This window comes from Phyllobates terribilis, unplaced genomic scaffold, assembly GCF_046119375.1.
Source record: "Phyllobates terribilis strain yellow unplaced genomic scaffold, ASM4611937v1 Scaffold_13__5_contigs__length_258822181, whole genome shotgun sequence".
Taxonomy (NCBI): Eukaryota; Metazoa; Chordata; class Amphibia; order Anura; family Dendrobatidae; genus Phyllobates; species Phyllobates terribilis.
In genome coordinates, this window is record NW_027362773.1 from 123,034,419 (window position 1) to 123,056,984 (window position 22,566).

At 45.3% G+C, this 22,566-nt stretch overlaps 2 protein-coding genes across 2 annotated transcripts in view; one reads left to right on the forward strand and one right to left on the reverse strand.

Annotated features, from left to right (window-relative positions):
* Positions 1-1,040: 1,040 nt before the first annotated feature.
* On the forward strand, positions 1,041-11,099 carry ZNHIT2 (zinc finger HIT-type containing 2). The gene is made up of 2 exons (XM_073658580.1): positions 1,041-2,805; positions 10,202-11,099. The coding sequence occupies exon 1, from the start codon at positions 1,128-1,130 to the stop codon at positions 2,532-2,534; it is 1,407 nt and encodes a 468-aa protein (XP_073514681.1). The 5' UTR covers positions 1,041-1,127; the 3' UTR covers positions 2,535-2,805; positions 10,202-11,099.
* Positions 4,408-22,566, reverse strand: part of TM7SF2 (transmembrane 7 superfamily member 2) — a 37,210-nt gene continuing 19,051 nt past the window's right edge. Inside the window, exons 5-11 of the mRNA XM_073658581.1 lie at positions 14,607-14,801; positions 13,534-13,637; positions 12,924-13,043; positions 12,633-12,801; positions 8,439-8,519; positions 7,529-7,651; positions 4,408-6,689 (exon numbers count right to left, since the gene is read on the reverse strand). Of these exons, the coding sequence (XP_073514682.1) occupies positions 6,529-6,689; positions 7,529-7,651; positions 8,439-8,519; positions 12,633-12,801; positions 12,924-13,043; positions 13,534-13,637; positions 14,607-14,801 (953 nt within the window). The 3' untranslated portion in view covers positions 4,408-6,528. The remainder of the gene's footprint in view (positions 6,690-7,528; positions 7,652-8,438; positions 8,520-12,632; positions 12,802-12,923; positions 13,044-13,533; positions 13,638-14,606; positions 14,802-22,566) is intronic.

Sequence of the window (22,566 nt, forward strand, 5' to 3'; positions counted from 1 at the left end):
TATATAAGCCGCCAATCTGATCTGCAAGACAAGAAAAAGAGCTTTTACTATGCTCCTTCACGGGGCCGTCTGGTCTGATGAGTGTCACTCGTCTTGATCCAGCGCCTCCCATCTTGTGGATGACTTGTCCCTACATTATCCACACAGTCTCCCTGGCATCTCGCTCCTGCGCAGGTGTACTTGCCTGCCCTTACGAGGCCGCAGAGCAAAGTACTGCAGTGCACAGGCGCCGGAAAAGGTCAAGGAGCCCCGACGCATGCGCACTGCAGTACTTTACTCTGCCCAGGACAGAGAAGTACGCCTGCACAGGAGTGCGATGCCGGGAAGTCTGTGTGGGTGATGTATGGGGACATGTCATCCACACAAAGCAAGAAGAAGGGAGGCTCCCCTTGCACTGGCCAGCCCCCCCCCCCCCCCCCCCACGTGAGTATAATAGAAGCTCTATTTCTTGTGTTGCAGGTTGGATCGGGGGCATATATATATATAATTATAGAATGCAGTATATGAGGGCAGAAAGGTTGTGCCTGTATCTCATGGGGCAAAACCTGGTGGCAGTTCCCTTTAATATGGGGTCGGCCCCTTTGCAGCTCCCGCTCTTCTGGGAGGAATCTATAAGATTTTGTAGGTGGCTGGGCATATTGGCACATTCATACAGAAGCTGTGAGGTCAGACCCTGCTGTTGGGGGGCGGCGGGCTCACAATCTCCGCTCTAGTTACTCCTGAAGGTGCCATGCTGCTCTCAGGGGATAGCAAAACCCTGGTGAGGGATCTCTTTAATAATGGCTTGTCCCATGGTCAGTACACCCTCTAAATTATGGCAAGAAATACATTCTAATGACAATATATAATGGGCACACTACTGTCACTCCCATTGTACAGAGGGGGGGGTGTAACCATAGCGATGTCACACAGACCCCCTATAAGAACCTAACAGGCTACAATTCTCCACATGTAGCTGACAACGAGACAGTTGCTGTTAGTCACGTGTCCTTTGGCCGGAAAGTGAGAGGGGTCAATCTGACGCGCTCAGTCACGTGGCCGCCACCGACTTCCTGTTCCGGGGGTCACGTGATTGGTAGAGAGGCTGGGGGAAGGCGTAGGTCGTCACCACGGTAACACTGTCACTAATGGCGTCGTCTGAAGGCCTCCTCGTGTTACCTGGCCGCAGTTTTCCCGCGGTGTGCGCCCTCTGCCTGTCCGCTCCCGGGAAGTACACGTGTCCCCGGTGTAACGCTCCTTACTGCAGCCTGGCCTGTTACAAGGGAGGCCGACACTCCGCCTGCTCCGAGCTCTTCTATAAGGAGTCCGTGCTGCGGGCTCTGCGGGAGGACGAGGCCGGGGGTGACGGGCGGAGGCGGGTAGAGGAGATTCTGCTGAGGCTGAGGGAGCGCGGGGAGGAGGATGGCGGCAGTGAGGAGGAGGAGGAGGAAGGCGGCGGCCTGTGGGGCAGCCTCTCCCGCCAGGAGAAGGAGCATTTCATCGGCTTGTTACAGAGCGGTCACATTGGGGCGCTGGTCCCTGAGTGGAGGCCATGGTGGGACAGCCAGCCCCTCCGATCTAAGGGAGACAGGATCCTGGAGCTCCCAGAGACTGGGCCTGTGCCAGAGCACTGCCAGGGAGCCCCTCTGCCAACCAGCAGGCTGGAGGGTGGCACCAAAGGGATGTCTCCTCCGATCGGCAGCATCACACCACCTACTAACTGTCCAGGAAGAAGCCAAGATGTCGCCTCAGTTCCTGAGCAAGTCCCAGACCCTTCTGAGGCTGCAGATGCCCAGAAGATGGCATCTCAGGATCCTACGAAGAAAACTGCCAGACATGAGCACCGCGAGACCGACCTCCAGAAGGAAGATGGAGGAGACCCAAGTCTAGATGACGAGTCTGTAACACCGGGGGTCCCACCTCTCCTAGCTTGTATCCCGCCGCTCCGCTCGCTCACTCGTAGCCCCTCCCCGTTGGTACGCTTCACTTTGGTCAATGTCATTTACGGCTATTCCTTCTCCCTGTTCCGACATAACGGTGACCTGAGCGATGACGAGATGATGTCAGGATTTATAGGGACCCTGCTGTCCGTCTCCGGCGCTCTCTGCACCACTGCAGTGTACAACTCTGCCGCCCACGCCTTGAAGAGCGGGGTACGAGCCGCCTCTGACCCTATATTGGGCGGGGATGAAGGAGCAGCAGTTCTGGCCATGGAGGCTACCGCTAAAATCCTCCTGGGTGATGGCGGTAAACAGTATTCCCTGGCCGCGCTCTCCCACTTGTGCTATTTGCTGGGAAAAATCCGTAAAGTTGTGACGGAAGAAAAGGACGCAAAGAGAAGAGCCTTTATCGCCAAGAAAAAATGCTTGTTTCTGGCAGCGTGGGTGAACGAGAACGGAGACAGCTTGGCCATATTGTCTGCTGAGGTCATGATGGAGTTTGAACAGCATCTTAAAGACCTGAAGGAAATGGCAGAGATATCGACAGGACTTCAGAGGGTCTGGGGTGGAAAAAGACCACCTGTCAAGAAGGAACTCATCCAGGAGGTTAACTGAAAGCTTACGTGGACACGTTATGATACGTCCTGACAGGGGGGGACCTACTTCTCCAGACTCTGCTGGGCTAATGGTGGTCAGGTTGATGACTGCCATCATGATTCCTTATCAGACAATGCCATCATTTTTATATTGATAGCACTTTTGCGTTTCATCAGATTAAGAAACTCTTCTCTGATCTCCCAGTGTCCAGCTGTGAACACTGCCATCATGTCTGTAGAATGGGCACCAGAACATGGAATACTCAGAGCTGTATTGTACATGACTGCAGGTAAAGTCGGTGTATAGTGTACGGACTCTGGAACTGTCACTGTCATTTCACACAAATGTATTTGTATTCCATAAAAGATCTATTTTTCTATAGTGCACGCCGGGTCATTTAGATGGTGGATACATGTATTTTTGTGACACACACTTTATTATTTATATTTAAAGCGTCATTAATTCGATGGTGCTGTAGTTTTTCTTAGCGTCGCTCTTTTGCATGTGCTATGTCTGGTATTGCAGTTCAGCTCCTCTAAGGCTCTGTTCACATCTGCAGAGCAGGCTCCATTTAGAATTGGCCATAAAAGTGCAGGATGCTACTGTATTTTGTCCTTTAAAACGCTGAACAGCGTAGTCATTGGAGTCCGTCTGTCACATCCTTTGTTTGTAATCTGCTGATCTGAGCCGACGAAAGCGCACTGTCAGTGTGCACATCGTGTAGGGACTAGCCCAGCCACCGAAACGAGCATCACTGATGTCACTTAGCTTCACATAGGGGGCAGAGGCTGCGGAAGGGACAGCAGCCTCTGCCCCCTGATGCTCTTCATTTGATTATCCCAGCAGGAGTAGAATAGGTTGTATACTTTTGTTTAGATTTTTTTTTTAATATTGAATGTGAAAACAATGGGAGTGTTTGAGGTTTTATATATTTTTCCAAAATATTAACATAACACAATGTTTCCTCCAGATCTAGTAGGCTTTAATGTGACCACAAGTCCCTGCCCGCCTTTATGTCTAATCTTCTGAGCTATTAGTATCATAGGCTCGGTTGCCTCAGGATATCTGTGACAATAACTTGATCGAATGCCAATTTAAGACAGCAAGAATGCAGGAAAGTATTAGCATCTATATTATGGCTGCAAACCCCAATCTTCTTACAGTGACTGATCTGATGGAAGGTCCCATAGTGATCCATGTTAGGTGGTTCATTAGAACAGCAGTTCATGTTAAGCCGACGCAATACAAAATGAAGGTTAATGAAAAATACTGGTGCACGAGGCCAGAAACCTCACTCCAGTCAGGCACTGGAGTGAGATTTGTGGCATAGGGAACACATAGCTCGTCATCAATTAGATTGCGTGCCCTCGTCCCATCTCTGCCCGTTTCAGCAGAACTGGGAGAAACTTGACGAGATATGAAGATGCCAAAAGTTGCAAAATATAGTCACAACTCCAGGTTGCACTTATATTTTGGGACTTTGCAAAGCTTTTACGCCAGAATTCGAGCGAGAACGCCATCATGAATTTGGTCCTAAGTGCTTCAATTATGAATATTTTTGTGTTTGGAACCAGCAGCGTTCAGCCCTTACTCAACAGAAAACTATATATCTATATCTCGAGGGGGCTGAGAGGGGTGATGTACTGTAGGATGGGACTCACTTCCAAGACGGACATACAGTAGGTGGACTAATTTATTTACCCAGTCCTCACAATATTCTTAGGAAGGAATGAATGGAGCCTTATGAAACAAGTGATGGGGCATCTTGTGCTAGGATAGTCAGGTATTCTTGGCTGATGAATTCCCCCAGGATGCATCGTAGTGACTACGGTTTTGACATGTGAATCACAGTAGCAGTTACGATGATAAAAAAAAAAAAAAATGGACGCAGTTTTTCTTTGTTAAAAAACCTTGGCTTTAATACATTTTTTTTTAATACAAATTGATCGCCAATAAAAGGTTTTATAAGTTAGATCAACAATGGGATATCACCCAAGTTTTAGGCCTCAGTGCAGCTTTGTGTAGGAACCGAATATTTAGTTCAGAGACTGGAAACAGATCAGAGCAAGAAAGGTTTTCCAAATATATCCTGATATTCTTTTCCTGCTCAGACATGTATTAAGTTATTCCTATCGCTTACTTTCATGGCTGAGATGTGGATAAGAGTTCTGAAAACAGTCGAGCGCAGCTGCTTTACACTGTCTAACTCCCATTAATTTCTATGGTAGGTATGCCAACAGTGTAGCACAGAAGCCGTTATCCACATCTCAGCCATGAAAGTCTGAGATGGGAATCTGACACTTAAGTTATTGCTGCTCCAGCTGAAAGCAGCATAATGTAGGGTCAGATACCCTGATTCCAGCAATATATCACTTACTGGGCTGCTTTCTGCAATTTTGATAATATCTGCTGCAGATCTAGCAGTACTCTGAATGCTGAGCCCTGTATAACCCCGTCCACATCACTGATGGGGGGCGGGGTTATAAACAGCTGATGAATATGGAGGACTACCTGGCAGCAGGTTTACTAGTCCTCTAGTGATAATCTGCTGATATAACTGATTTTATAAAATCTACACCAGTAATTGATACATCACTGGAATCAGGATCTCTGCCCCTATAGTATGCTGCTCTCTGATCAGGTAGCAAAAACCTCATTCCCTTTAAATGAGTTGTCCTGGCCCTGTATACAACTAGGGATGGAGTGTAGCATGCTGAATCTGGTCCGTGTGTAATGTTCACACTGTTAGGATTTTGCTCTGTTTCACACTACAGGTGAAAGTCAAGTGGCTGCTCATATATGAATTTCATACTTAATTTTGTTATTTTTTTTCTCCTAATTCTGACCATGACAGAAGCTGAATAGAGCGCGGGTCGGTATGTGATCGCAAGTTTGCAAATTGCCTATGAGCGGTCCCATAACGTTCGCCGGAAATGTGAAACTCACTGTCAGGATTCAGCATGTTACACACCCTCCCTAGTTTTATTCACGTCCTGGACAACCCCATTAAGACCATATTACAGCAGCATTAAAGCCACTGCTGGAGAGGTCACTTACTTTATTTAATTTTAAAAGAAAATTATAAAGCTGAATAGGGTATTTAACACCCTAACATAGTTGGCTGCTTGGGGTTGATGCTGGTAGAACTTCTAGAATAATCAACTCATCATGTTGGTTTCTAATATTCACATTATAACTGCATTATTATCAGCATGAAATATTCTTAAGAGTTTTCCAGCCATTAAAAAACACTTGTTACAGAATAACTCGCCTTTCCCCATCCCCCGCATCTCCAGTTCCGATGCTCCCTGGGTTTTTTCCAGGTCTCGGTACTTCTTGTTCCATCCATGTGGACATTACTGCCGCACTTCCTGGATCGAACAGGAAGTACAGAGACAGGAGGAGACATGGGCAGCACTAAATCAGAAAGGTGAGTATTTTATAGCAGTTTTTTTTAAAAAAAAACTAATAATTATTATTGGCTGGACAACCCCCGAAACTGATGCTCTGTTAAAGTAGTGCAACGGTGAATTTATGCCAAAAGCCTGTTTTCCGGCCTCTTCCCGGCTGCAGTTCATTTTAAAAATAGAAACTAATGTTTTATCACCCTCCCCAGGTCCGACACGGACTCTCCCCCAATGCTCCCTGTGACCATGATTGTCTGCAGTGCTGATGTAGAGTTCACAGCACTACAGTCAATCAGTGAGAGCCGTCAGCTCGAGTCTCTAAGTTCAGTGTGCAGCTACAGCGCTGTCGATGCGACGTCAGCACTGCAGACAATCGCAGACACCAAGAGCAGTGACGGATATTCAGTGCTGGACTTGGGGAGAGTGAGTAAAGTTCAGTTTCTGTTTTTTAAAAACAGCAGTGAAACCGGAAACCCCTTCTAAGTGATTTTTTGCCATAATAAATCTTGCCCCGCACACTGTACATCTCAGCGAGCAGCGGTCCGGGCTTTTTTTTTTTGCCTTTGTCACACTGGAGCTGAAATACGAGTTGGCAGATGGAGGAATTAGTAGATGTATGGAAATATCCTGTAAGGAACCCGTCTGCAGTATTCCTGCCAGGCCAGGCCGTACTTCTTCAAACACTGGTGCTCATCTCTCGCCTCTCGGTGAATCAGGAGAACAGTGAAATAAGTAACGTAGAAATAGGGTAAAATGTGGCCAAGACCTGTGGGAGAGAATGATATGGATTGGTGCTCCTGGTGAACGCCGGTCGCCCGCGCACAACTGCCAGGAAAGTGCATTTGTCAATAAGTCACATCAGAATTGTTTGAATCCCTCTATGTTTCTTTAAAGGGAAATCGGTCACCAGGTACAGCACGAAGTAGTGACAGATTATGGTGGAATGATTTCTTGTGCTCATGAGTGATAAATGCACCCCAGGCAGAAATCTGTCAATCAGCATCAGGTGGCCAGGGCAACCAGCAGCTCATGAATACAGAGGACTCTACAGCACATACACATCATTTAGGGGACTCCTAAGCTCAGAACGTGTTATTTTATGAAAACTATTGCATACTGGTAAATAATTGATTGTTAGTAGTGATGATCGCGCATGCTCGTTGCTCGAGATTTCCGAGCATGCTCGGACGAGCACTTATTATATTCAGCGTGTTCGGGGGTTACGTTTTCATCGCTCCGTGAACATGATTTGCGACTGTTTGACAGCTGTAATAAATGTGAGGAATGCATGTTTTTCCAGCATTCCTCACATGTATTAAAGCGGTCAAACAGTCGCAAATCCTGTTCACGGAGTGACGAAAACTTAACCCCCAAACATGCTGAATATAATAAGTGCTCGCCCGAGCATGCTCATAAATCTTGAGCAACGAGCATGCTCGATCATCACTAATTGTTAGGCCCTATGGAAGGTGAACATTAATCACCTGTACAAAATAGTCTCCACTGCTGGAACCCTCACCCCACCCCGATTACTAAAACCGGAGCCCGAAAAACCTTTCTGTGCATATTATGTGATACCCTCCTTTCCTTAACGCTGTGACTTACCACATGGTAGTGACCAGGCCAGAGCCATAATTAAATCTCCAAGGTAATTTGGGTGACGAACAAGACCCCACCATCCAGATACAAGAAGACGCTTTCCTGTTGCTGTTGGGATGGTCTCCAGCCCTATTAATGATGGAAGATGTGAGTAACAAGTGCAATGCAAGACACTTATCCCAAAACAGTGATTGATGGGGGTCCGACTGTTGGGACCCCCTGTGTATCCCTGGAATGAAAGCGTAGCATCTCTGGTTAAGCAGATGGGCAGAAAATAAGCTGAAAAGACCTTAGTCCCTTCGAGGACCCAGTTTTACACCAGCAAAGTCAGCGCCGGGTCTCCCAGGGCTCATTGGACAATGATTGGCTGCAGCGCTCACATGGCCATCAGCAGTTGCTGATTGCCTGCAGTTTTCACATCTCAGACAGGGATGTTTGAGAACTGCAGCTCATTAGTGGATGCCGATTGGTTGCAGCGGTCACGCTTCGTATTTTTTCATTAAGGGATAGAACCATGGTCACATGGAGGTTTTTGATGCCTTCAAAAACCACACGTTTTTCAAGTGAAAATAAGCTTTAGGAAACGCTCCTTTTGAAGGGGGGTTGGGATTAGTTTTTCTTTTATGGAAGTGGTTTCATAAAATTTTAGAAGTTTTTTTTTTTTTTCTACCCTGAAGTATTTTGTGCAGCCCTTTGATTGGAGCGGATTCCTTCAGTAACCACTTCAAAGAAGTGACATGAACTTTCTCCCCCCACCAGGCGTTTTTCAAGATAACTCCCAAATGAACAGTAAATTGTATTTCCTAATAAAAAAAAATATTATTAAAGCAGTTTTAGGAGGATGATCGGTTCAAAAAGAAAAAAAAACGAATTGAAAACCTCAGTGTGAACATCGCCGTAGAGCATATTCTCTTACCAGCCACACTTGGGTCTGATGGATTTCTTCGGAAGGCATTTTTCTGCGAGTTAGACCCTCGGAAAATGATGTAACCGACAGCTGCCATAAAGGAGGAAATGTCATAACAGTTATAAAATGTAGAAACAAATTTTTGTAATATTTCTTCCTGTATGATCACCTTTGAACGCCATGACACAGCGTACCCGACCATTACCTACCTACAACAGGACCTAGAAGTGCCGCATTACTTATCCTGTGCTGATCAGGACTCACACCCTGTATTATAGTCTGGACTTAGTGTTTCTGATATAACGTTACTGGTCAATGTCTGATATAAGGACGACTCCTCCCAGAGTCAGCTCTGTACAGGCAATAGCCCAATGCAGAAGGCTGGGGGATTTCTGCTCTGAAGTCTACAGGACTGTGAATGCAGCACCGCACTATAACACAGGCTGCAAGTCAATTTCTATACAAAATAAGTCCTGCTAAATATTACAAAGTAAATTCCTAGGATTCTATTCAGTGTGTTACTTGCATAGGCTTTAAAGGAGTTTTCCAGAGGCTCATGTTATATAATATATATATATTTATTTATTTTTTTTTTTTTTTCAAAAATCTTAAAATCTAGTGACTGTCTGCAGTGGTCACATGTCCTCAAGTCAGGATGTCATTGCTGCAGCAACAAAGAGAACAGCCTTATACTGGGCATATTCTGACCATTGTGTAAAAAAGATATATATATATATATATATTATACACATTCTATCCATCCATCCATCCAACCCCTGGCAAAAATTATGGAATCACCGGGCTCGGAGGATGTGCATTCAGTTGTTTAATGTTGAAAAAAAGCAGATCACAGACATGGCACAAAACTAAAGTAATTTCAAATGGCAACTTTAGGTCTTTAAGAAACACTAAAAGAAGTCAAGAAAAAAAATGTGGTACTCCGTAAGGGTAATTTTTTTCAGACCAAGCAGAGGGAACAAATTATGGAATCACTCAATTCTGAGGAAAAAAACTATGGAATCGTGAAAAACAAACACACAAAAGAACACTCCAATACATCACTAGTATTTTGTTGTACCACCTCAGGCTTTAATAACAGCTTGCAGTCTCTGAGGCATGGACATAATGAGTGACAAACAGTATGTATGTATGTATGTATGTATGTGTGTGTGTGTGTGTATGTATATATATATATATATATACATACACACACAGTACAGACCAAGAGTTTGGACACACCTTCTCATTTAAAGATTTTTCTGTATTTTCATGACTATGAAAATTGTACATTCACACTGAAGGCGTCAAAACTATGAATTAACACATGTGGAATTATAAACTTAACAAAAAAGTGTGAAACAACTGAAAATATGTCTTATATTCTAGGTTCTTCAAAGTAGCCACCTTTTGCTTTGATGACTGCTTTGCATACTCTTGGCATTCTCTTGATGCCTTCAGTGTGAATGTACAATTTTCAGTCATGAAAATACAGAAAAATCTTTAAATTAGAAGGTGTGTCCAAACTTTTGGTCTGTACTGTATATATTAATAAAAAAATAAAATTCAAAAAAGTAATAAATGAAAAAATATATATTTAGTCATTTATTACTTTTTTTAATTGTATATTTTTATTATATATATTTTTATTTATTATTTTTTACTATATAAAATATATATATTTTATTAAAAATAAAATACACACGCACACACGGTACGGAAAGTATTTAGACCCGTTTACCCGTTTAAATTTTTCACTCTTTGTTTCATTGCAGCCATTTGGTAAATTCCAAAAAGTTCATTTTGAAAGAAAAACCCCAAGATCATTGTGGCTGAGCTCCAGAGATGCAGTACGGAGATGGGAGAAAGTTCCACAAAGTCAACTATCACTGCAGCCCTCCACCAGTCGGGCCTTTATGGCAGAGTGACCTGACAGAAGCCTCTCCTCAGTGCAATACATATGAAAGCCCACATAGAGTTTGCTCAAAAACACATGAAGGACTCCCAGACTATGAGAAATAAGATTCTCTGGTCTGATGAGATGAAGACAGAACTTTTTGGTGCTAATTCTAAGCAGTATGTGTGGAGAAAACCAGGCACTGCTCATCACCTGCTCAATACAATCCCAACAGTGAAACATGGTGGTGGCAGCATCATGTTATGGGGGTGTTTTTCAGCAGCAGGGACAGGATGACTGGTTGCAATTGAAGGAAACATGAATGCGGCCAAGTACAGAGATCCTGGATGAAAACCTCTTTGAGTGCTCTGGACCTCAGACTTGGCCGAAGGTTCACCTTCCAACAAGACAATGACACTAAGCACAGCTAAAATAACAAAGGAGTGGCTTCAGAACAACTCTGTGACCATTCTTGACTGGCCCAGCCAGAGCCCTGACCTAAGCCCAATTGAGCATCTCTGGAGATACCTGAAAATGGCTGTCCACCAACGTTCACCATCCAACCTGACGGAACTGGAGAGGATCTGCAAGGAAGAATGGCAGAGGATCCCCAAATCCAGGTGTGAAAAACTTGTTGCATCATTCCCAAGAAGACTCATGGCTGTACTAGCTCAAAAGGGGGCTTCTACTCAATGCTGAGCAAAGGGTCTGAATACTTATGACCATGTGATATTTCAGTTTTTCTTTTTTAATAAATTTGCAAAAATTTCTAAATTTGTTTTTTTCAGTCAAGATGGGGTGCAGAGTGTACTTTAATGAGAAAAAAATGAACTTTTTAGAATTTACCAAATGGCTGCAATGAAACAAAGAGTGAAAAATTTAAAGGGGTCTGAATACTTTCTGTACCCACAGTATATATGTATATACAGGTGCATCTCACTAAATTAGAATATCATCAAAAAGTTTATTTCAGTTCTTTAATACAAAAAGTGAAACTCATCACTTATAAACAGAGTGATCTATTTCAAGTGTTTATTTCTGTTAATGTTGATGATTATGGCTTATAGCCAATGAAAACACAAAAGTCATTATCTCAGTAAATTTGAATAATTAACAAAAAAAACACCTGCAAAGACTTCCTAAGCGTTTAAAAGGGTCCCTTAGTCTGTTTCAGTAGGCTTCACAATCATGGGAAAGACTGCTGACTTGATAGATGTCCAGAAGGCAGTCATTGACACACTCCACAAGGTCCCAGAGTTCCAATTTTCATTTGGAAATCAAGGTCCCAGAGTCTGGAGGAAGAGTGGAGAGGCCACAATCCAAGCTGCTTGAGGTCTAGTGTGAAGTTTCCACAATCGGTGATGGTTTGGGGAGCCATGTCATCTGCTGGTGTAGGTCCACTGTGTTTTATCAAGACCAAAGTCAGCGCAACCATCTACCAGGAAATTTTAGAGCACTTCATGCTTCCCTCTGCAGACAAGCTTTTTGGAGATGGAAATGTCATTCTCCAGCAGGACTTGGCCCCTGTCCACACTGCCAAAAGTACCAATACCTGGTGTAAAAACAACAGTATCACTGTGCTTGATTGGCCAGCAAACTCGCCTGACCTTAACCCCATAGGGAATCTATGAGGTATTGTTAAGAGGAAGATGAGAGACACCAGACCCAACAATGCTGACGAGCTGAAGGCTGCTATCAAAGCAACCTGGGCTTCCATAACACCTCAGCAGTGCCACAGGCTGATCGCCTCCATGCCACGCCGCATTGATGCAGTAATTGATGCAAAAGGAGCCCCGACCAAGTATTGAGGGCATTTACTTCGGATTTTAAAAACATTTTTCAAGTTGCTGTTATAAAGTATTCTAATTTACTGAGATAATGACACTTGTGTTTTCATTGGCTGTAAGCCATAATCATCAACATTAACAGAAATAAACACTTGAAATAGAAAAGTTTTACCTAGCAGGTGACTGTAACATGAAATGTTAACATTTGGAGTCTATGATTACAGGAATATACAACGTTTTATCCAAAGAGATCCTAAACAATTCCTACCATTGGATCAGAACAGATCAGACTGGTTGATGCTCCTCATTTTTGGGTTAAATATTACAGATCCCTAAAAGTCACCGCAGCAGCCACTTATTCCAGCCGGCAGGTGTCTGCATACAAACACCACATCCAACCACAATTTCCAACATGCAGCCATCGGCATAGCTGTGGACACGCATGTGCTGACATATTGGGTCCATTGGACTAATTTGATATTCCCATCGTACATTGAAGAAGACCAAGAGACGTGCTCCTACCATTGAGAAGGACGATGCCAACGGCAGCGGCAGCGCTCAGGTCCTGAGGGTGACGGACTAAGAAGTACGCCTGCAGTGAGTATGTGAAGGGGACCCAGCACAAGTCCCCAAATGCCAGCATGAAACCAAACCCGTCATGTACAATGTCCATGGTTGTGAGGATCGCTTCCTATTGGCAAAAAAAAAGGGGACAAAATTTCATTTGGATTCACACACATCAGGTTTACACCTCCCGTAAATCAGGACCGGTCTGCGCTCTTCTATGTAATCGGGATAGACATTTGGGCTTACCTCGTGCCATAGGGCGTCCATGACATATACAGCCTGGAAACCAAAGACCAAAATAATGGAAAGGGAAGCGGAGCCGCGGAGCTCGATGTCCTTCATCAGGAAGCACAGGTTTAGCACACACTAGAAGGGAATGTATAATGTCAGAGGGGTGAAGTAAGGAGCCTTAGGATCTTGGGGGAAAAGTTAAGGTGAAAAAAAAAATGGTAGTCCAGCAGCAAGATGAGTGGCCCGACTATGCTGAATGTCACACATGTAGGCTCCACATTGGGGACTCGGACAGGGACTAGTTTGGTTCGTTAACTACTCAACCTTTGGTCCCTCATCTGCTCTCAAAACCTGCAGTTACCCCAGATCCTTTAATGTACCCCCATTGATCTGCATTTGCCCCCATACACTTTTTCGGGACTCTGTTGCTCTCTGGCTATGTGACGTCCCTCCATGCTTCCCCTTTTCTTGCAGAGTTGAGGATGTGGTGGGTCCGAGCTGTTAATCTGTCGTTGCCCATCTTGTGGTCATTGGCCATTACCTCCTGATTGTAAATGGAAACAATACCCCTTATCTATAGAATTCTTAGTCCTTATCACAGTTTTCTATAATCAAAAATTCTCACCCAACCCATGAGTCCGGGCCGAAGTTCACAGAAATACTTCAGGTCGAAGGAGCCAATACGGGGGTTCAGTTCGTGTCCGATGAAAAAGTCATAGAGGGGATTTCCTTTAATAAAAAAAAAGTCAACGTGAGGATTAAATTAATTCAGGATGGGGTTTTTTTTCATTATTTTAGTTTGTGCACTGGAAAATATAGTCCCTGCGGTAAGACAGAAAACGGTATTAAAAGTTATTACAGGATTATTGTTTAACCTCTTCCTGCCCTGGACCATGACAATATATCGCAGGTACCATGTGGTTCCCACAAGCCGCCTTAGGATTACCGCTAATGGAGCCCTGTCCTCTTAGTTGGTGGAGTAAGAGATAATAAAAATTATGCTCACCTCCCAGACCAGAGCAATCAACATCCAGAGAGGAACTTCAAGTGACCGCTGCAGCCAATCAGCAGCTGCTGATCGACTAATCGCCTGCAGCCTTCAGGAACAGATTGGCTGCAGCACTCACATGATATGATTCCCACCAGATGATGATGTCAGGAGACTGAGGAGTGAGATATTACCAAGCGCGGACTTGACCAGATGGAGGGGGGATGGGGAGCGAGTATTTTTCACACCACCCTATGCCTGTTAAGGTTAACTTTTAAAGTAGAGGGCAAACCCTTTAAATAATACATTATACTATATGTACCTCGACATGGTGCCATTGAAAAATACAGCTCATCCCACAAAGAACAAGCTTATTTTGAGCAAAAAAATAAACTTATTGGCTTTCAAAAGAGAGAAATAAAATTATTTCAATAATCACCAAACTAGGCTCCGTACCCAGATACATCAGATGGACGTATGTCACATTATTAGGTGGGTAACCCTACAGCCTTGTCATTCAGTCCACCACAAATCGTTCTGAAAGTGGCAGAAGACATTGTATGCGCCCGCCATTGCTGTATGGAGCACAAAGCTGCCTGGCATTGAGGACAGCCTGGCATGTGATCCCCTATTGCAGACTATAGGCATTAATGTGCTCCAGCTGTGCGTGTTCTTGTTCTCCAGGTCTTTTAGGGTTAATGCAATATTACCTGAATTGCCACCTGGTGCCAGTGCAGACTCCGGTGCTGCCAGGGACTTGATGTAAAGAAAGATACTGAGAGCCAAAGATATGATTGCTGAGGCCACAGCAAACTCCAAGAAGTGGTCGTAAACGTAAGAGAGGGGTAGCTGCATCATCACTGCCACACCGGCCAGCAGGGCGCTCACAAGGAAGGCAGAAAAAGCTGATCAGACAAAATAAATTATATATAAACATTGTCTCATCTTAAAACTTATGTATAAATTGTGCACAAATGTCTGAAAATAAAATTTTTTATTTCTGTAAAAGCTGATGCTGAGAACAACTCAAATTACTAAAGAGGAGTCGTCACTCTCCGGACATGTCTACATAAGGGAGATACATGCATTCCCCTAAAAAGCATCTTATCTCCTAACTCTGATGCTCCTTTATTAATCATCCTGAATATTCATAAATTCATTGACAACTAGGCATTACCATTCCTTTGGTCCAAGACTTGTGTCCCATACACAGCCTGTCACTGCCAGCACTAATTGGACTGTTATATTGTAGGGACATATCCCCAACTAGTAACCCCCCACTATAAAGTTATTCAGGAAGAATAGAAGAGACAATGCAATTAAGAAAAAAAAGAGGTTTCAGAATTGCTATTTCAAGGGAATAAAATTATTTACTAGTGTACACATTAGAGAGGTTGCAGGTCTTCTTTAAACTGATTATTACCATATTGTTTGAACTATAGACACACTTTAGCAAGAAAACAAATCTTGCTAAAAAGTGTATGTGTGTATAAAATCCGGAGGCAGCTTCCTATGATGGAGGAGACACTGACACCATGTTCTACACGATCACTGAAAGAATTATGCAGCAGTGCAGATCTCCTCTTCCTGCCCAACACCTATCTATCTGATCGGTGCAGGGCAAGAGAGAAAGCTACCAGGAGCTACACATCACTGCTAGCTGCACAGATGCAGCTGAAGGACCTTTCAGTTCACCGATGTAGCTGAACTGTAGGTATTGTATATGTAGGTGGCAGAGCTGTGTGTATGCGAGTCTTTGTAGCAGAGCTGTGAGCGAGTGTTTGTAGCAGAGATGTGCGCGAGTGTAGTAGAAATGTGCGCGAGTGTTTGTAGCAGAAATGCGCAAGAGTGATTGTAGCAGAAATGCGCGAGTGTTTGCAGAAAAAATGCGCGAGAGTGTTTGTAGCAGAAATGTGCGAGAGTGTTTGTAGCAGAGATGTGCGCGAGTGTTTGTAGCAGAGATGTGCACGAGTGTTTGTAGCAGAGCTGTGCGTAAGTGTTTGTAGCAGAGCTGTGCGCGAGTGTTTGTAGCAGAGATGTGCACGAGCCGTGCATAAGTGTTTGTAGCAGAGATGTGCACGAGTGTTTGTAGCAGAGATGTGCACGAGTGTTTGTAGCAGAGATGTGCACGAGTGTTTGTAGCAGAGATGCGCACGAGTGTAGTAGAAATGTGCGCGAATGTTTGTAGCAGAAATGTGCGAGAGTGTTTGTAGCAGTGATGTGCACGAGTGTTTGTAGCAGAGATGTGCACGAGTGTTTGTAGCAGAGATGCGCGCGAGTGTAGTAGAAATGTGCGCGAGTGTTTGTAGCAGAAATGTGCGCGAGTGTTTGTAACAGAAATGTGCGCGAGTGTTTGTAGCAGAGATGTGCACGAGTGTTTGTAGCAGAGATGTGCATGAGCTGTGCATAAGTGTTTGTAGCAGAGATGTGCACGAGTGTTTGTAGCAGAGATGAGCACGAGTGTTTGTAGCAGAGATGCGCGCGAGTGTAGTAGAAATGTGCGCGAGTGTTTGTAGCAGAAATGTGCGAGAGTGTTTGTAGCAGAGATGTGCGCGAGTGTTTGTAGCAGAGATGTGCACGAGTGTTTGTAGCAGAGATGTGCACGAGTGTTTGTAGCAGAGATGTGCACGAGTGTTTGTAGCAGAGATGCGCGCGAGTGTAGTAGAAATGTGCGCGAGTGTTTGTAGCAGAAATGTGCGCGAGTGTTTGTAGCAGAAATGTGCGCGAGTGTTTGTAGCAGAGATGTGCACGAGTGTTTGTAGCAGAGATGTGCATGAGCTGTGCATAAGTGTTTGTAGCAGAGATGTGCACGAGTGTTTGTAGCAGAGATGTGCACGAGTGTTTGTAGCAGAGATGCGCGCGAGTGTAGTAGAAATGTGCGCGAGTGTTTGTAGCAGAAATGTGAGAGAGTGTTTGTAGCAGTGATGTGCGCGAGTGTTTGTAGCAGAGATGTGCACGAGTGTTTGTAGCAGAGATGTGCACGAGTGTTTGTAGCAGAGATGTGCACGAGTGTTTGTAGCAGAGATGTGCACGAGTGTTTGTAGCAGAGATGTGCACGAGTGTTTGTAGCAGAGATGTGCGCGAGTGTTTGTAGTAGAAATGTGCGCGAGTGTTTGTAGCAGAGATGTGCACGAGTGTTTGTAGCAGAGCTGTGCACGAGTGTTTGTAGCAGAGCTGTGCGTAAGTGTTTGTAGCAGAGCTGTGCGCGAGTGTTTGTAGCAGAGATGTGCACGAGTGTTTGTAGCAGAGATGTGCACGAGTGTTTGTAGCAGAGATGTGCACGAGTGTTTGTAGCAGAGATGTGCACGAGTGTTTATAGCAGAGATGTGCACGAGTGTTTGTAGCAGAGATGTGCACTAGTGTTTGTAGCAGAGATGTGCACGAGTGTTTGTAGCAGAGATGTGCACGAGTGTTTGTAGCAGAGATGCGCGCGAGTGTAGTAGAAATGTGCGCGAGTGTTTGTAGCAGAAATGTGCGCGAGTGTTTGTAGCAGAAATGTGCACGAGTGTTTGTAGCAGAGATGTGCACGAGTGTTTGTAGCAGAGATGTGCATGAGCTGTGCATAAGTGTTTGTAGCAGAGATGTGCACGACTGTTTGTAGCAGAGATGTGCACGAGTGTTTGTAGCAGAGATGCGCGCGAGTGTAGTAGAAATGTGCGCGAGTGTTTGTAGCAGAAATGTGCGAGAGTGTTTGTAGCAGAGATGTGCGCGAGTGTTTGTAGCAGAGATGTGCACGAGTGTTTGTAGCAGAGATGTGCACGAGCTGTGCATAAGTGTTTGTAGCAGAGATGTGCACGAGTGTTTGTAGCAGAGATGTGCACGAGTGTTTGTAGCAGAGCTGTGCGTAAGTGTTTGTAGCAGAGCTGTGCGCGAGTGTTTGTAGCAGAGATGTGCACGAGTGTTTGTAGCAGAGATGTGCACGAGTGTTTGTAGCAGAGATGTGCACGAGTGTTTGTAGCAGAGATGTGCACGAGTGTTTGTAGCAGAGATGTGCACGAGTGTTTGTAGCAGAGATGTGCACGAGTGTTTGTAGCAGAGATGTGCACGAGTGTTTGTAGCAGAGATGTGCATGAGTGTTTGTAGCAGAGATGCGCACGAGTGTTTGTAGCAGAGATGCGCACGAGTGTAGTAGAAATATGCGCGAGTGTTTGTAGCAGAAATGTGAGAGAGTGTTTGTAGCAGTGATGTGCGCGAGTGTTTGTAGCAGAGATGTGCACGAGTGTTTGTAGCAGAGATGTGCACGAGTGTTTGTAGCAGAGATGTGCACGAGTGTTTGTAGCAGAGATGCGCACGAGTGTTTGTAGCAGAGATGCGCACGAGTGTTTGTAGCAGAGATGCGCACGAGTGTAGTAGAAATGTGCGCGAGTGTTTGTAGCAGAAATGTGCGAGAGTGTTTGTAGCAGTGATGTGCGCGAGTGTTTGTAGCAGAGATGTGCACGAGTGTTTGTAGCAGAGATGTGCACGAGTGTTTGTAGCAGAGATGTGCACGAGTGTTTGTAGCAGAGATGTGCACGAGTGTTTGTAGCAGAGATGCGCGCGAGTGTAGTAGAAATGTGCGCGAGTGTTTGTAGCAGAAATGTGCGAGAGTGTTTGTAGCAGAGATGTGCGCGAGTGTTTGTAGCAGAGATGTGCACGAGTGTTTGTAGCAGAGATGTGCATGAGCTGTGCATAAGTGTTTGTAGCAGAGATGTGCACGAGTGTTTGTAGCAGAGATGTGCACGAGTGTTTGTAGCAGAGATGTGCACGAGTGTTTGTAGCAGAGATGCGCGCGAGTGTAGTAGAAATGTGCGCGAGTGTTTGTAGCAGAAATGTGAGAGAGTGTTTGTAGCAGAGATGTGCGCGAGTGTTTGTAGCAGAGATGTGCACGAGTGTTTGTAGCAGAGATGTGCACGAGCTGTGCATAAGTGTTTGTAGCAGAGATGTGCGAGAGTGTTTGTAGCAGAGATGCGCGCGAGTGTAGTAGAAATGTGCGCGAGTGTTTGTAGCAGAAATGTGCGCGAGTGTTTGTAGCAGAGATGTGCGCGAGTGTTTGTAGCAGAGATGTGCACGAGTGTTTGTAGCAGAGATGTGCATGAGCTGTGCATAAGTGTTTGTAGCAGAGATGTGCGAGAGTGTTTGTAGCAGAGATGTGCACGAGTGTTTGTAGCAGAGATGTGCACGAGTGTTTGTAGCAGAGATGTGCACGAGTGTTTGTAGCAGAGATGTGCACGAGTGTTTGTAGCAGAGATGTGCACGAGTGTTTGTAGCAGAGATGTGCACGAGTGTTTGTAGCAGAGATGTGCACGAGTGTTTGTAGCAGAGATGTGCACGAGTGTTTGTAGCAGAGATGTGCACGAGTGTTTGTAGCAGAGATGTGCACGAGTGTTTGTAGCAGAGATGTGCACGAGTGTTTGTAGCAGAGCTGTGCGTAAGTGTTTGTAGCAGAGATGTGCACGAGTGTTTGTAGCAGAGATGTGCACGAGTGTTTGTAGCAGAGATGTGCACGAGTGTTTGTAGCAGAGATGTGCACGAGTGTTTGTAGCAGAGCTGTGCGTAAGTGTTTGTAGCAGAGATGTGCACGAGTGTTTGTAGCAGAGATGTGCACGAGTGTTTGTAGCAGAGATGTGCACGAGTGTTTGTAGCAGAGATGTGCACGAGTGTTTGTAGCAGAGATGTGCACGAGTGTTTGTAGCAGAGATGTGCACGAGTGTTTGTAGCAGAGATGTGCACGAGTGTTTGTAGCAGAGATGTGCATAAGTGTTTGTAGCAGAGCTGTGCATAAGTGTTTGTAGCAGAGCTGTGCATAAGTGTTTGTAGCAGAGCTGTGCATAAGTGTTTGTAGCAGAGCTGTGCATAAGTGTTTGTAGCAGAGCTGTGCATAAGTGTTTGTAGCAGAGATGTGCACGAGTGTTTGTAGCAGAGATGTGCATGAGCTGTGCATAAGTGTTTGTAGCAGAGATGTGCACGAGTGTTTGTAGCAGAGATGTGCACGAGTGTTTGTAGCAGAGATGTGCACGAGTGTTTGTAGCAGAGATGTGCACGAGTGTTTGTAGCAGAGATGTGCATGAGCTGTGCATAAGTGTTTGTAGCAGAGCTGTGCGCGAGTGTTTGTAGCAGAGATGTGCACGAGTGTTTGTAGCAGAGATGTGCACGAGTGTTTGTAGCAGAGATGTGCACGAGTGTTTGTAGCAGAGATGTGCACGAGTGTTTGTAGCAGAGATGTGCACGAGTGTTTGTAGCAGAGATGTGCACGAGTGTTTGTAGCAGAGATGCGCACGAGTGTTTGTAGCAGAGATGCGCACGAGTGTAGTAGAAATGTGCGCGAGTGTTTGTAGCAGAAATGTGCGAGAGTGTTTGTAGCAGTGATGTGCGCGAGTGTTTGTAGCAGAGATGTGCACGAGTGTTTGTAGCAGAGATGTGCACGAGTGTTTGTAGCAGAGATGTGCACGAGTGTTTGTAGCAGAGATGTGCACGAGTGTTTGTAGCAGAGATGTGCACGAGTGTTTGTAGCAGAGATGCGCGCGAGTGTAGTAGAAATGTGCGCGAGTGTTTGTAGCAGAAATGTGCGAGAGTGTTTGTAGCAGAGATGTGCGCGAGTGTTTGTAGCAGAGATGTGCACGAGTGTTTGTAGCAGAGATGTGCATGAGCTGTGCATAAGTGTTTGTAGCAGAGATGTGCACGAGTGTTTGTAGCAGAGATGTGCACGAGTGTTTGTAGCAGAGATGTGCACGAGTGTTTGTAGCAGAGATGCGCGCGAGTGTAGTAGAAATGTGCGCGAGTGTTTGTAGCAGAAATGTGAGAGAGTGTTTGTAGCAGAGATGTGCGCGAGTGTTTGTAGCAGAGATGTGCACGAGTGTTTGTAGCAGAGATGTGCACGAGCTGTGCATAAGTGTTTGTAGCAGAGATGTGCGAGAGTGTTTGTAGCAGAGATGCGCGCGAGTGTAGTAGAAATGTGCGCGAGTGTTTGTAGCAGAAATGTGCGAGAGTGTTTGTAGCAGAGATGTGCGCGAGTGTTTGTAGCAGAGATGTGCACGAGTGTTTGTAGCAGAGATGTGCATGAGCTGTGCATAAGTGTTTGTAGCAGAGATGTGCGAGAGTGTTTGTAGCAGAGATGTGCACGAGTGTTTGTAGCAGAGATGTGCACGAGTGTTTGTAGCAGAGATGTGCACGAGTGTTTGTAGCAGAGATGTGCACGAGTGTTTGTAGCAGAGATGTGCACGAGTGTTTGTAGCAGAGATGTGCATGAGTGTTTGTAGCAGAGATGTGCACGAGTGTTTGTAGCAGAGATGTGCACGAGTGTTTGTAGCAGAGATGTGCACGAGTGTTTGTAGCAGAGATGTGCACGAGTGTTTGTAGCAGAGATGTGCACGAGTGTTTGTAGCAGAGATGTGCACGAGTGTTTGTAGCAGAGCTGTGCGTAAGTGTTTGTAGCAGAGATGTGCACGAGTGTTTGTAGCAGAGATGTGCACGAGTGTTTGTAGCAGAGATGTGCACGAGTGTTTGTAGCAGAGATGTGCACGAGTGTTTGTAGCAGAGATGTGCACGAGTGTTTGTAGCAGAGATGTGCACGAGTGTTTGTAGCAGAGATGTGCACGAGTGTTTGTAGCAGAGATGTGCACGAGTGTTTGTAGCAGAGATGTGCACGAGTGTTTGTAGCAGAGATGTGCATGAGCTGTGCATAAGTGTTTGTAGCAGAGATGTGCACGAGTGTTTGTAGCAGAGATGTGCACGAGTGTTTGTAGCAGAGATGTGCACGAGTGTTTGTAGCAGAGATGTGCACGAGTGTTTGTAGCAGAGATGTGCATGAGCTGTGCATAAGTGTTTGTAGCAGAGCTGTGCGCGAGTGTTTGTAGCAGAGATGTGCACGAGTGTTTGTAGCAGAGATGTGCACGAGTGTTTGTAGCAGAGATGTGCACGAGTGTTTGTAGCAGAGATGTGCGCGAGTGTTTGTAGCAGAGATGTGCACGAGCTGTGCATAAGTGTTTGTAGCAGAGATGTGCACGAGTGTTTGTAGCAGAGATGTGCACGAGTGTTTGTAGCAGAGATGCGCGCGAGTGTAGTAGAAATGTGCGCGAGTGTTTGTAGCAGAAATGTGCGAGAGTGTTTGTAGCAGAGATGTGCGCGAGTGTTTGTAGCAGAGATGTGCACGAGTGTTTGTAGCAGAGATGTGCACGAGCTGTGCATAAGTGTTTGTAGCAGAGATGTGCGAGAGTGTTTGTAGCAGAGATGCGCGCGAGTGTAGTAGAAATGTGCGCGAGTGTTTGTAGCAGAAATGTGCGAGAGTGTTTGTAGCAGAGATGTGCGCGAGTGTTTGTAGCAGAGATGTGCACGAGTGTTTGTAGCAGAGATGTGCATGAGCTGTGCATAAGTGTTTGTAGCAGAGATGTGCACGAGTGTTTGTAGCAGAGATGTGCACGAGTGTTTGTAGCAGAGATGTGCACGAGTGTTTGTAGCAGAAATGTGCGCGAGTGTTTGTAGCAGAGATGTGCACGAGTGTTTGTAGCAGAGATGTGCATGAGCTGTGCATAAGTGTTTGTAGCAGAGATGCGCGCGAGTGTAGTAGAAATGTGCGCGAGTGTTTGTAGCAGAAATGTGCGCGAGTGTTTGTAGCAGAAATGTGCGAGAGTGTTTGTAGCAGAGATGTGCGCGAGTGTAACAGAGATGTGCACGAGTGTTTGTAGCAGAGATGTG

Bases quoted from the DNA above. Each gene is read 5' to 3' on its own strand.
- ZNHIT2 (XM_073658580.1), top strand. From the start codon at position 1,128: ATGGCGTCGTCTGAAGGCCTCCTCGTGTTACCTGGCCGCAGTTTTCCC.